Source organism: Osmerus mordax, chromosome 7 (assembly GCF_038355195.1).
Source record: "Osmerus mordax isolate fOsmMor3 chromosome 7, fOsmMor3.pri, whole genome shotgun sequence".
NCBI classification, from domain to species: Eukaryota; Metazoa; Chordata; class Actinopteri; order Osmeriformes; family Osmeridae; genus Osmerus; species Osmerus mordax.
Genome location: NC_090056.1, coordinates 5,413,418 through 5,428,645, shown reverse-complemented (window position 1 = coordinate 5,428,645; position 15,228 = coordinate 5,413,418). Strand labels below are relative to the sequence as shown.

Below are 15,228 nucleotides of genomic sequence, written 5' to 3'. Positions count from 1 at the left end.
ACAGAGTGTATATCCTTTCAATTGAATAAAATAAACCATGGTTTATGAAGTCTACACAAAGCAGTACTATTTGTTGTAAACAAAGATGTGGAAGATCATTTAAAAGCACTGGATGTTGGAAATGAAGGAGCTTACTCAATGAATGTAATATCTTTTTTTTTTTTTACAATTAGGATGTTACTGTTTAGGCATGCAGGTCTGGTATCTTTTTGGCAGTACATTATGAGGGGAAAGAATCTCCCCACTTGAAACTGGCCCTTATATAAATAATTATATATACATATAATACAAATTCACTTCATCATAAGTTCAAGGTCATAGTCTGTAGACAACTGTGAAACTGTGAATTTTCCGGTAACTATCCCTTTCCACTAACCACTGAAACTACTATATCTTCTCAGAATAATGATAAAGGAAATGTTAGTGCTAGGGTTGAGTCAAATATGGAATTTGCTAAGACTGGTTACCCTGTTTAGAAGCGTATAAAGAGTTCATTGGCCTTAGTTTGGACCCTCCAGACATCTCTCCCAGTCTCTGAGTAACTAGCATTCAAGGTTAGGAAACAATTCTTTCAGGAATTACCTGTTTTATTTATCCCTGGGGGATCAATAAATTACACGTTACTCTGTCCTAACATGGACTAGCTTTGATAATTGTAATGCAACTCCAAAGGGCTCCAGACCGCGACCAAACGGTCGCATTTTGCGATCAGTTTTTGAGAAAGTGTGAGCACTTTTAACAAGCACTCGCGCATGTGCAACCTTCAGATTTGGAATTAATTGGGTGTGCACAACGTCAACACACGTTAGTGTAACGGGTGGGAATCCGTGACACTCACTTCTCAAGTATATAAGAGGACAGCTGGTAGTGGTCGCGCTTGGCAAGTCAGAGGTGGCGTGTTCGAGCCCAGCGAATGGCGAACATCGGCTCGTAGACCTTGTGGCGGAGCGTGGCCAAGTCTGTTACATACCTGTCACATTAGCAACGACGCACCGACAGCGATATCAGCGAGCCCTCAGAATTAGTACCGTAGCTAAAATTCTAAGAAAGTTTAGGCTATTTTTCGCTAGGTAGCCTATACCTAGTTAAAAGTATTGGAAAGTTTAGGCTATTTTTCGCTAGGTTCCTACAAACATGTCTTAAACTGCCAGACAAGTGGGTTCCCGTTCGTTCTTTTGGTGAGCAGTCTCACGAGCCCTTCTTACCCGGCGTCATGGAGCCGAGCAGCTAAATACTTATTTAGCACTAGCTACTGTATCACTGCCTGTGTTTGCGCTGTTGCGCTGTTATACTCAGCAAGTATCGTGTCGTGGTGTAGGAGGACTGATCGAAAAGCACATCATACATTTAAGTCATTTAGCTAAGACTTGCATGTATAGTACGTAAAAAAAACTTCTGTAAAAAAACGAACCCATCTGCAACCGGGGCAAGCACACCCCACAATTTACCCAGAAATTGTACCCTCTCTAGTTACAGTAATAATTGCATTGCAGGTCGATATAAGGTGTGCCCCTAAATGGTCTGCTTGCAGATTTTCAGTCAGGGGCTATACTCTGCTTCTCGTTAAAAAAAGTCTGGAGCCCTGAAAGGCCCCTGATACCATACCCAATACTTAGAATTGGCTTTACAAGGAGACAGTGTTCACAATACACACACAAATGCTTGGTCTACATACTTTTTAACATGAGTAAGCTATGCAACAGCAGAAAGAATAAAAGGGCGAATGAAGGCTGTGTAAACAAAGCAAGATCAATAATCCCATCCATTTACCCTCGGCAGGTACTTCTCCCTAATTCCTTGTTCTACTTGTGTATATTGAATGACCTCCAGCATCATAACTCATGATTACTTGGCAGTTCTTCTCTACCTTCTTACATAAGCAGTTTGTCTATAACTTATGTTACTGTCACTACCAGTAATATATTGCTGAATGATAACTAACTTTTTAATTTGTATATGGATGATCTTTCTAGGACATTATAAGTGTGTAAGACTGGCTGTATGGTGGGGGATAGGTGTATTAATCATCTGATGTATGCAGATTACTTAGTTATTATGTCTCCATATAGTGCGGGCCAACAGCAACTGCTTAGAGTCTGCTCAAACTATGGACTACAGTATGACATCAAATTCAATATAAAAAAGAGTGTTGTAATGATTGCCAGAACTAAAGAGGACAGGAAGCTATGCCTTCCCTCTTTTTACTTGTCAGGACAAGAGCTGAATGTAGTTGCTAAAGCAAAATACCTGGGCCACATCATCAGGGATGATTTTTGTGACGATGATGACATACAGCGCCAATGCTGTAAATTATATGGACAAGCAAATATGCTGGCACGCAAATTTCATATGTGAAATGACGAAGTTAAAATATCTATTTTTAGAGCATACTGTACTCCACTGTATACAGCTCACCTATGGTGCAGCTACAGTAAACCAAAGTTACATAAGATAAAAGTGCCATACAATGATGCACTTAGAATCCTGTTGAAGTGTCCAAGATGGACCAGTGCCAGCCATTTGTTTGTGATGAATAATGTTCCCACCTTCCATGCTGTGCTGAGGAATTTTATGTACAGATTTATGTGCCGATTAACAGAGTCAAAGAATACCATTGTAACCGCCTTAACCAACCCTGCACTTAGTGATACCAGATATACCTCCCAACTCTGAAAACACTGGAACACGCATCTATACTTGTTTTAATTATTGTACATATGTATGAGCTATATGTTTGTATGTATGTATGTTTTGTACATTCCCTTTATGTAATATGTGGTAGTCAGTATGTCTGTATGTATTTATGTTTGTGTGTACCCCTCTTGTAATATGTTACGTGTACTTTTATATCTGGACCTTGAGTCTGCAAAATAAAGTTATATATACTGGCTAATTGAGCTGCCACCCAGTATTTTAAAATGTTTTTTTTGAAAGGCCCCTGTAAATTTGGTTTAGGTCAGGGGAAAGACGATCTTTAGGGGATAGTTTTGATGCTCCTCCTAATATGGAAATTCCTGCAACGGCTCAGCATCAAGTCCCGAGATCTAATACTTAAAATACATGCCGTTGTAGAATCTACACATCTCAGCTCTCCAGCGGCAGCCATGTTTGTTGAAAATGAATTCAAACCAAGCGCTCTTTGGTGACGTGGTTGATTACTTTACTGTTGATCATCTGTCCATCATCGTATAAACTCCGCCCTGACAATTTGATTGGTACGAACAGCTCTTGTTTGGGCATAGTTGCGCCCCAACGGAGCGATGCCAGACCGAACTTCCCAACCTCAAATGTTGTGGGCGGGGCTAAGTTCGGCTGGCACCCAGGCTACTGTACCAGAGGACAGTAAAATACTGTAAGGTCTGATTCTTGACCAAGTACCAACTAGTACTAATTAGTGAGTGAATTAGAGTCAAGCAATAAAAGACAAAAATAAGTACAAATCAAGTATCTTTATTTACACAAAAGTCGATCATCTTTTTTGTGTTTGTAAAAAAGAGAAATGAATAAATGTAAATAACAGCAACAGATACATGTATCTTGATATTGTACTGTACAGTATGTACGTCTTTAGTTCTTGTTTTATAGTGACAAATATTAAGACCTTATTTTATAGTGACAAATATTCAGACTTATCAAGAGAAGAGCAAACCATCTTCATGGCGAGTCGATATAAAAGTCATTTATCCATTATGTTAAAGGTAAAATGCTTCTGCCAAAAGATTGTAACTCACAAAGGTATCACTTGGCCTAAATGACAATGAAAAACATATTTTGCAAATGCCTTCCATAAACAGTTCCAGTTTCGTCCTCACAATCAACCTCTCACTTCCTCTCTACACTTCCTCCCTTGTTATAAATACAGATTTCTAGTCATCTAGTGCTACATTCTCTCTTGCTATAAATACAGATTTCTAGTCATCTCGTGCTACATTCTCTCTTGTGCTTCCCATCCCTCCCTCTCTCTCTATTTCACACATACACATGAGGAGGACTGCAGACTTGTTGTGTGATACCTCATTATTACCTCATCATAAAAAGACAGTTTCTAAAGCAATGGCTCTGTTTATCTCTATGGCAACTGACCACTGTGTCATAGTGGTGCATGCTCCTCACAAGAGATGGGGCTGAGAGGACAACCAATGCGAAGCAGGAAACGAGCAACATGAGGAAGGTGGAGGAAAGCTGACCCCTATTGGTCACATCTTGGTCCCATTAAACATATCCTAGACAAATGGGGACCATTTAGAAACTCGTGAGTGTCACTAATTTGAAAATTCTTTATTGATCCACATGTACATGTATAATAATAAACAATTACTGCTTGTGTGTGTATACTTACTGGTGGATACTCGTGGTTCTCATAGTTGTACAAGGCTGTTCCCCCCCTCAGTCTGAGGCTGTGTAACACGGCGTCGTGAATGGTGGGGAAGAGGAGACTCTTGGGAATGGACTCAGAAAACAAGCCTGCGGTTTCCAACTGCTCCACTACGCAAACTGACAACATTAGGAAACGAGGTTAGCTCATACACACACATCGATGAAAGGTCATATTAGAGGTGGAAATGTAGTAGATAATATATATATAGGTAACATGTTTTAAAGCCTGAAGTGTTAAATACGTGTGTGTAGCTTAAAAAGGTCTGGACCAGCGCTGGTCTCTGTACAAAATGGTGCTATCTAGGTCAGGAGAGACATGACCTTGATCCAGTTTACAGGCTCTACCTTTCAGAATGAGTCAGAGATTTTCTGGTATAATGGGATGATGTCTCACCTTGGCAACCTGCTATATTCATGTCAACGCCAAGCTCTCCAAAATCTCTGATTAGCTATTGGAAGAAGAAAAAGGAGATGGAGATGGAAAAAAAGATTTTATCGTTTGCCTCTCGGCCACTTTTTCCTCTCTTCTCAAATTTAGGATTCTAAATTTGCCAGACTATTCCAAGCATGAAGGCTCTTTGTATGCCTTGAGCACAACAACATTTATGAATGTGACAACATAATGTTACCTAAGGACAAAAACCAAACCAAAATAGTTTCAAATATGTTTTGGGGCTACCCTCTCTCTTACTTGCTCTTCCCCTTTTATATCTCTTTTTCTATTTGTCACATGCTCTTTGTCAATCCATTCAGATTACATATTCACCTCCCTCAGAATGTGACTCGTAGTTAATGTTTCTCAACCAACCACACACACAACCACCCCACATACGTTTTTCAGTGTTTTCACTGTTACAGTGTCTGCAAAGCTGGATGTGGAGAAGTCCAGTATGATGGTGTGTGTGTCCAGTCTCCGCCAATCCTCTCCATCTCGCTCTACTGCAGGGATGATCGTCTGGTTCATGTCCACGGTGGTCCCAGTTTCAGAGATAATGCTGTCTCTCCTGAAAGCCCAGTTGAAATGCCCGTTGGTGGGTACCCCGATAATGGACAGGGGTATTCCGTTCCCCTGGTCTGTTTGCATGTTGTCAGGCTGGTCTTTGCCACTGAACTTCTTTTCCTCGTTCTTTTTCTCACGCTCCATCACTGCTTCCTGCTGCCTCTTCATGGTCAGCATCTCCTTGACGTCAATCCCGCTCTGTAATACAAGACATCACAGTCTGCTGTCAGAGGACACCGGAGAGAGTACGATAATGAAAGGAGTCATTTTGCACACACCTTCTCTTCCAGGGCTGTCTTGTAGAATTCTTCATTAGCATAGTAGAGGGCGGTGGATGATTGGAAGATGGTGATGCCTGCTATCTTTTTAGTCTGCAGGGATAAACGGGAGATTGGCTATGGGTCATTCTAAATATTGACACACTGATTCCTTTTCCCGGTGTAATGGTATAAACTTGACAGTGACAACATAGGGGTCCGTGTCTCTCTCTCACTTCCTCATAGGTGTCCATGTCCAGGTACAGCTCTGTCCCAGGGACGTGGCCCAGGACAGAGTACCTCGGCCTGGGAGAACAGAAAGAAGGAGCAAACACTGAGGACTTGAGCAGACACAACAGCACTGTGGTGACACATGGAGGGTGGCTGGTCTAGACTCACAGTTGGCTCCTGAAGATGACAGTGAGCAGGGCAAAGATGATGGAGGCGATCAGCCCCAAACCCAGGTTTAATAGAATGGTGCACACCAGAGTTACCACCCACACCATCTACGGGAGAAGCACACAGAGAGTCTATTAGGTGTTTATTAATCAGTGGCTTAACGATGTCCTGGTGTATAATATTTCTATCTAGTCCTTCAATGTAGACCTTCTACAGGTGTAAGTAGCCTGTAATGACTGCGTCTTACCAGATCAACCTTGTTCTGTTTCCACAGAACTGGAATGTCTCTGAACTGCATGAACATGCCCTTTAGGTTTACGAACAGAATGACGGTCAGGACAGCCTATTGGACGGAGGACACACAGACAGTCAATAGTGTGTTAGTGTGTGTTTGTCAATCAACACTAACAGAAGGTACAAATGTGCGTGTGCACAGGCAGGGGGAGGAGTTACCTTGGGCAGTTCTTCAAACAGTGAGCCCACTTTCAAAATAATCACCAGTATAAGGACTGATGAGAACACGCTAGCCATCTGACGAAACACAAGCAACACGTGAACAATAACCTGTGTGTGTGTGTCTATGTGTTAATGGGTGTTTGTAAGAGTGGGTGTTGTTCATCCTCATGGAAGATGAGCTCTCCCTCACAGCCCACATTGCTGCAGTCTCCCGGTCGTGTAGATTCTCCCTCTACAACATCCGGAAGATCAGGAGATACCTGTCTGAGCATTCCACCTAGTTGCTAGTCCAAGCACTTGTCCTCTCCAAGTTGGACTACTGCAACTCGCTTCTCGCCGGTCTCCCAGCATGCGGTCTCCCAGCATGCCACTGGCTACCCATCACGGCCCGTATCAGATTCAAGACCCTGGTACTGACCTTCCGAGCAGTGAACGGGACTGCACCAGACTACATCCAGTCTCTCCTCCAGCCTTACACCCCCACCCGGCACCTACGGTCTTCTTCTGACCGTCTGGTAGTCCCACCTCTCAAGAGCGCCCGCTCCCAACCCAAGCTCTTGTCCTGTCTGGCCCCCCAATGGTGGAATCAACTCCCCACCTCCATCAGAGACACTGAGGGCCTCATGTACTAACGCTTTTGCACCCACTTCATGTGTTTTGCAATTTGCGCGTAAAAGCATGGCGAGGTATGTACAAACATGCCGCACTGAGGTAAAAGCGCAGACTCCGCTGGTTGCGGGAACTGAAAATGGCAAATTGCGCTTTTCCGTGTCATGCATATGCATTTAAAAAGTGGGAGTTTCCCATAAATAGATGGGAGGGGAAGTCGCTTTGAATAAAAGTGTCTGCTAAATGAATACATGTAAATGTAATGTAAGAGTGTATGTGTCTGTGTGTGTCTTACCTGTGTCTTTCCCCCTGTGCTCTCCTGGACCATACTGCGGGACATGGAAGAGGTCACAGCGTAGCATTGGAAGAACCCACCGACTGAGTTACTGACACCCAAAGCCACCAATTCCTATGAGGAATGGGGGGTAGGGGAGAGACATACTACAGTATATATTTGTGTACAACAGCATGACAGGACAAGTATGGCAGAAGAGATGGACCATTTTGGCTAGTAAAACCACTTGGTTTGTAATCATTTTTATTTTTTATTTGATGAAACCCTAAACTTCAAACCATAACCCACCCTACATGGTTCTAGTTCCAGTCGGTAATGAGGGTAAAGAGATAAATGAGACAGTGACAGTGGGACTAAGTGTGATGGTACATGCTAAACACAGTCTGACATAAAGGCTGGATGAGTCTGGTTGTGCTGGACCTGTACCCAGGTTACTATGAGCAGTATAAATGACGTAAATGACGTAAAGTTATGCGTATTGCAAGTTTGATCCAGATGTATATAAACTACTTCAAACACCTAGTTTATGTGGAGGGTGCATTAACAGTGCAGGAATTTCCATTTCACTGAAATCCCATTAGATGGTGCTATTTTCACTAGCACTCAAATTGTCTTTTTATGTGTATTTGACTACAAATAAAAATGTCTGTGATAATCTGCATTGTTTACTGAATGATTGTACAAGGAAAACAATAGAAAACATTTACAGTGAAAGATCATAATGGAAATCCCCATGGAGTTACCATCTCTCTGCAACATTATGCATGAACCTGTGTGTGTGTCTGTGTTTGTGTTGAAGGCTCACCTGGTTACTGTCTACCTTGTAGCCATGTTTGAGGCCAAAGGTTTTGCCCAAGGAAATGACAATGGCATAGCCAACGACAGCTATGGCTAACGCATCGCCTATTAAGTCTGGGAAGAGACTCAAATCAGGGACCACAGGGGCATTCATCCTGGTGGGGAAAGAGGGAAAGGAGAACATGGATGGGAGAAGGGAAAAAGAAAGTCAAAAAGAAACTGACTGCTTGCACTAATACTAATACTATACCTAATATACGGCACCATGGTGCACTGTGCTGTTATAAATATAATGTACTGATACTGATTGATACCAAGACTGACAAACATAGACAAGCAACAGTGTATCTCTGTACATATTATCTCCATATTTTGTTTTGAGAGCGTACTCTGACCTTATATTTGGTGACCTTATGACCCATACAGACGCACACTATAAAAACACGCACTAGAACAGTAAGCTGTGTGCTGGTACGGTCTGTTTCTACCTTTCTCCAGAATAAAGAGTCCTTGTGCACTCCTACTGTCTAGATCCTTAGAGAAAATTCTGACTCAGGCCTCTGTGTACCACACAGTACAGCATGATAAGGCCAGAACCTGATACCGTATCAATCAGTTTGGATCCACTGAACATATGTACACCCCACATACACACACATACACACAAACTTACCCGCTGGGTATTTCTCCTACAACACTAATATGATATTGCTCCTTCAGTTTGGTGTAGTATGATATGATTGTTGCCACAATAACCTTTTGGAGAGGCAAAAGGCAAGATGGTCTTCACATGCATGAAGTTGGCATGCAGTTGTGCGTACAAGTATTAGCACATGGTTGGTTGTAATGCTGACATGACGGTCCTCATTTGATATGCTGCGTTGATTGTTATACTGACTGGCCTAATTAGATTTTTTTTCCATCTGCAAGTTTTGTCTATCTTGGGTCAATCAGCTTCAAATCGCACAAAACACTACAACGCAATAGGCTAATAACCGGCAATAGGCCTAAGCAGAACAAGCAGGTTAAAGATTGATACATATTCAGTAAAACAAAAACAAAAAAGCATAGGCCACAATCATGTTGATCAGCAGTCTATGATAGCACTAGGCTACTTATTACAATACTAAACTTGCAACACGTTTAACAAAACCAAGTGTGTGTCCTTTTGGGTCTGTTTCATGAATCTCCATTTAGAACACAGGATGCTTAACACGTGTAGAGCAAGATAACAGGAATTCAAGTGTAAATTAGGGCCAATCACTTCCTACAGGTCATCATTTCCCCCCAAACCTGTAGATTAATGAGCAATCAAGCATCACAGAGGTTAACAGAATCCCCATGACGTTCCTTTGCACTGGATAACAGACAGACCGTGGCCCTTTAGTGGTCACTCAATAACAGATCATTGCAGGGAGGGAGGGAAGAGAAGTTATAGACAAAGGGAAACGTTATGGACTTACCATCATGAGTTCTATGGGGATGGGCATTGGCAACTTTTTCCTGTAGCAGGAGTTGAGTTCTTTGACCACAATGAGGATGGGCAGAACTAATAGACTGATCACAAGGGTCCCGATGTTGGTCTTAGGAAGCAGCGAACAGATATTCACCAAGGTCTGGGGAAGAAGGGAAGGAAATGGAAGAAGACACTTCAGGAGAGAGATTTTGGTCAGCACCACACACAAGACAAGCACACACTATCTAAAGCCAAATATTTTGACACAACTTGTTTAAGGCTGAACCATGATAATATTGGCTTAAATATTACCAGCAGTAAACAATAGTACAGAAAACTAACTGTCCCTAAACTGGTTTCTCTGATCCAAACCTTTCAGCGTTTAGAGTTTTCAAGTCAAAGATAATGTGAAGATAATCTTCTACCAAAGGGAGGGACAGTAACATACAAACTACAACTTTTAATTGTCCCGGTAATAATCACATTCAAGTTCTGTGTTTGTCCATCAAATGTGCATGAATGTGTATGCATACTCACATAAATTTGAGAGAGCGGTCCATTAAACTTAATTGTTTCAACTCCAAATATGAATTTGAGCTGTGAAAGAACCACTTGGATGGCTGCAGCGGTTGTGTAGCCACGAACCAGAGGCTCAGAGAGATATGTTGCTAAGAAGCCAAACCTCACCAAGCCCAGAAGGATCTGTGTGTGTGTGTGTGTGTGTGTGGGTGGGTGTGTGTGTGTGTTGGTGCATGTGGTTGGACAGGAGAAAGGGGAGGGACGGGGTATTGGGAGGAAGACAAAGAGAAATAGCTCATTTAAATATAGCGTTCGATATTTTGTCTGGGGCAGCAAATAGATATAAAAGGAGCTTTGAAGGAAACACACCTGGAAGATTCCCACCAGCAGACTGAGAGAGGATGCCACCTGTACCTTGTAGGCATCCTGCATCGCTGTATCTAACACCGCAGTTCCATTGGTCCCATTGTAATTCATGAAGTTGCTGTCTGGTGCCATCCTTTCTGTCACACTGCCAACCATAACACTGATCACAGCAAATGTACCTTGGGGACAAACACACACATTCTAATACTATGTTTTTCAACAGTCCCGTGCCGCTCACTCTCACTCTTTCTCTCCCTTATTCCAACTCTTTTTCTTACCTATGGATATGTGTCTGGACGTGCCAAAGAAAAAGTAGACCAGAACCGGGTAGAAGGAGGTGTAGAGGCCAAACACAGGAGGAACTGATGCCAGAAGTGCATAGGCCATACCTTGGGGAGAAAGGCATGTTAATAATATATGGGATTTATAACTGGACATAAGAAGCCTTAACTAATTCATTAGACTGTCTCTTAGTACACCCCACCTTAAAATACAATTGTAGATGTTTGATCATTGGGTTAGTAGAGTACCTAAAGACCCTAATTTCATTTTTAATGAAGCTATGTGTCTGGTGTGTGTATGTGTCCGTTTGTGTCACTGTGTGTGTGTGTGTGTGTGTGTGTGTCTGTGTGTGTGTGTACAGACGGACCCTGAGGCATGTGCATGATGCCCACACTGATGCCCGCGACGATGTCTCCCATGATATTCTCCCTGAAGCGGTACTGGGGGAGCCAGGACAGGACAGGTATACAGCCCAGCACAGTGCGCTTCAACCTGGGCACTGAACATCTGACACCAGGTGGTAAGGGGTGGTGGATGGAGCAAGAGGGTGAGGAAGAAAATGAGAGAGGAGAGTTAATCAATATGTTTCTATAGTCCCTGCACACTTAATTTAATTCAAGTACACTAATCCTGTCCTAACATCATTGTCAGGTTATCAGAAGATCGAATCAAGTATGTCTATGCTAGATTACAGGACAAAATTAAGTTATCAAGTAATGTAAACAACTACCTTTATATTTTGAGACACTTTTAAAGTTATTTTTTTATTAATGAAGTCATTTTAGTTATGTGATAGTGTGTAGAATTTTTTATATTTTTTAATTTTTTTAATTTTCTCTTCCGTTTTTGATACAGTAACTTTTCCAGTCAGGAAATGTTACACGCTCTGGTTTCTGTTTGGTAGCTCCCCAAGTAATATTCCCATGAACTCTATGTGAAGTGGTGGACGATGTTTCTGTCACAAGAGTGCTGCGCTGGCTCTGATCCAGAGGATCATATGCCTGACTTGAACAGTCAACCTAGACGAACCTGGACATTTCTCTCTCTCTCTCATTCATAATGTCACTTCCTCTCAGCTTCCTTCCTTTCTTATCCCATCCCTATCAATGTATCTGAATTGCATAATAATATACATTTTTATATGAATTAATAAGTACACTTCAACATCAATTGAAATGTATCCCAACTGTTAGCTCAGCCTTGAAAATCATTTAATTTTGGTAGACAATGGAACTAGGCCTACATAGGGTACCTAGTATGTTCAACCAGCCAATCATCCATAGGCTCCAGGTCAAGCAGTATGCAAAGGTGCAGTGGGTTATGCTGATAGCATGCCTGTATGCACATAGTGGGACTGCAGTCTATGCCTCCCTAAAATGTTATTATTTAAAGAATTGCCTAGATTGGCAACAGTACGTTATAACGACCAATATTGCCCAGTTCATTTCTACGACAGTTTCCACTTCCAAAAGTGCCCTAGTTGGAGATAGACTGAAAATGAAATGTCTACAGACATTAAAATCATTTAAGATGTTAAAAGGCTACTCGATGTCATTTCATTGTTGATACATAGTCTAGACATCGTCTTTTGATGTGGGTCTCGACTAGTTGAAGCAAACTAAATAAGCCACACAGTGCTAGAAATAAATTATTCTCCGGGAAGAATTATGGTTGTTATGCTGACATAACGGTCCTCATATGATATGCTGCATTAATTGTTATACCGACTTGCCTGATTAGATTTTTTTCCATCTGCAAGTCTTGGCTATCTTGGTTCAGCTTCAAATGGCGCAAAACACTACACGTAATAGGCTAATAACGGGCTATAGGTCTAACAGAACAAGCAGGTTAAAGATTGATACATTAAAACAAAAACAAAAAGCATAGGCCACAATAATGTTAAGCAGTCTATGATAGTACTAGGCTATTTATTACAATAACAAAACTTGTAACACGTTTAACAAAACCAATTCTTATAGTAGCCTGTCTGTAGTTTTATCATTCAAAATCGTGGGAGCGACTGAACACCTCTGCTTCCCGGTATAAGAAAAGTCCCTCCCTCTCTTCCTCTCTTATCCAGCGTCCCTCTCTTACCTCATGGAATCTTTTAACCGTTGTCTCAGGGGGGGTTTGTTAGAGTGTGTCCTCTTCCGGGCTCTCGTGTCCAGACAAGGCTCATCCAGAACGTCTCTCTCCACATAAAACTCTTTAGTCCCCTGCGCCACCATGGTCAACCTGTCCTGGTTCTCCTTGACTTTGTCTATCTATAACTACAAGAAAGATTGCTGCGATGAAAGTGAACAGGTCTGTTAAGAAGCTTCTCTCTTTCACAGGTGTTTGTCCAGGTTGGTTGTCTGAGAACAGTGAATGGGATGTTGAACACTGTGACTGTAGGTGTGACGGTCTCTCCCCTGTTCTTATGAGGGAAGACACACACACACATTTATACACCACGCCTCCCCATACAATTGTGAGTATATGTTTTTGTGTGATCTCTTGATGATTGACCTTGGGAAAACTCCAGCATGACTCAGCACACACACATTTATACATAAGTGCATAGATGCATACATATGCAAATTAAAACTCTTATGGACCAATTTTATTGGTCCATAAGAGTTTTAGATATTGCCTTTCTTGTCTTTTATTGTCAGATGAACAGAACAACACGGTCCGACTGGGCATTGAAATTCTTGGGACAAGACAACGCAAAGCAACTTTGCATAACATAACATAAGTATTCAGTTTAACATTGATTACATCTATGTAAGCTAAAATATAATAAACCTCCTAAATATACAAAATAATATACAATATACAGTACAGTATACTAAACCTCTAATACACATAATAACCTATACTAACCTTATAAACCTATACTAACCTAGAGACAAGTGGGGCACAATTAGTGCAATATTGCTGATTGTGCAACCAGTAGCTGAAAGTGACAGTGTGTAAAGTGGCTAGTGAGTAGTGTATCAATGTCCGTATCAGTGTCCATTCAGAAGCCTGATGGCCCTTGGAAAGAAATTGTTGTCCAGTCTGCGTGTGCGAGACCGAATGCTTCGGTATCGCCTGCCAGAAGGCAACAGGGTAAAAAGACTGAAGAATGGGTGGTAACAGTCTCTTAGGATCCTGCCAGCTTTCCTGAGGCATTGTGTGTGACAGTAGGGTGTCTTGTAGGGCTGGGAGCTTCCTTCCAATGATGAACTCAGCAGACCGGACTATACTACTTCAGGCCTTGTGGTCCCTGTCTGTGCAGCTCCCATACCACACTGTGATGCCACCAGTCAGTGTGCCCTCTATAGTGCATCTGTAGAAGTTAGTGAGGATGACTGAGTCCATGCCAAACTTCTTCAGTCTCCTCAGGAAGACGAGCCGTTTCCGGGCTGCTTGGACCACCTTGTCCATGTGAGCAGACCAGGTGAGGTCATTGCTGATGTTCACCCCGAGGAACCTGAAGCAGCTGACCTTTTCCACTTCGGATCCGTTTCTTGTACCAACTTATCAAGTTGGTTTACTGTCTTACATGTATATGTACGACAATTACATTCTTACTGTCTTTCAACAAAAATAAACTGAAAAGATTCAAATGAATTTAATAATTACATACAGTATATATCAATAATTATACTGAAATCATTGAAAAAAAGTTAGGTCAAAATGAAGACACAAGGAGAAACAAGAACAAACGAAGGACAAACTGTGGACAGAAAACAGTAAAGTAATACTTATCTTTCTTGTACCTGTATGGTACCTTGAAAATAACTTATACGTCCTCCAGCAATTGCAGAAAGTAATTGTTATGCAATATGGAAGAATATAATATGGAGCTGTGCTGAATTGGACAGACTGTTCAGGACGAGTTTAGACATACATAAACTACCTCAGCAAAACTGATCCAAAGTTGTATGCATTTTCAAACACACTAAGACACCAACTGTTGATGCACCTTCTCCAAACAATTTGTTTAACCTCTCAATTTCACATCCATTGATCACAATCTAAATACCTACCTATATATATTTGAGAGATGTATTGTTTACTGAGGTAAAATATTTGGTATACAGAACATTTTGTTCCGCTTTAGAATTAAGTACTTTCAGTGGTGTGTGGGTTGTTGATTTAGATGTTGCTTTGAGATGTTAGCTTTAGAATTAAATATTTAGAAATGTTTTAATGGTCTGGATGTTGTTGGTTTAGATGTTGCTTTGAGGTGTTTGCTGTAGAATTAGAATACTTTGAAATGTTTCATTTTCTGTCAACAGGGATGGTAGGGATGTCAGCACAGAGTGTATATCCTTTCAATTGAATAAAATAAACCATGGTTTATGAAGTCTACACAAAGCACTACTATTTGTTGTAAACAAAGATGTGGAAGATAATTTAAAAGCACTGGATGTTCGAAATGAAG

At 41.5% G+C, this 15,228-nt stretch overlaps 1 protein-coding gene across 1 annotated transcript; it reads right to left on the bottom strand.

Moving 5' to 3' along the window:
* Positions 1-3,753: 3,753 nt before the first annotated feature.
* Positions 3,754-13,233, bottom strand: LOC136945347 (prestin-like). The gene is made up of 18 exons (XM_067239116.1): positions 12,909-13,233; positions 11,182-11,321; positions 10,811-10,921; positions 10,536-10,711; positions 10,185-10,349; positions 9,655-9,807; positions 8,865-8,947; positions 8,199-8,346; positions 7,394-7,507; positions 6,487-6,564; positions 6,281-6,376; positions 6,034-6,140; positions 5,871-5,940; positions 5,656-5,748; positions 5,210-5,575; positions 4,772-4,826; positions 4,340-4,494; positions 3,754-4,223 (listed from the first exon to the last, which is right to left on the bottom strand). The coding sequence occupies exons 1-18, from the start codon at positions 13,040-13,042 to the stop codon at positions 4,197-4,199; spliced, it is 2,271 nt and encodes a 756-aa protein (XP_067095217.1). The 5' UTR covers positions 13,043-13,233; the 3' UTR covers positions 3,754-4,196.
* Between the last annotated feature and the right edge of the window lie 1,995 nt (positions 13,234-15,228).

What these genes read in the sequence shown, in the direction of transcription:
- LOC136945347 (XM_067239116.1), bottom strand. Translation starts at nt 13,042, where the DNA reads ATGGTGGCGCAGGGGACTAAAGAGTTTTATGTGGAGAGAGACGTTCTG. An exon ending in CGGTTAAAAGATTCCATGAG is followed by an intron (nt 11,322 to 12,908) that starts GTAAGAGAGGGA and finishes ACCTGGTGTCAG; the next exon opens with ATGTTCAGTGCCCAGGTTGA. An exon ending in AACAGAACAAGGTTGATCTG is followed by an intron (nt 6,141 to 6,280) that starts GTAAGACGCAGT and finishes CTTCTCCCGTAG; the next exon opens with ATGGTGTGGGTGGTAACTCT.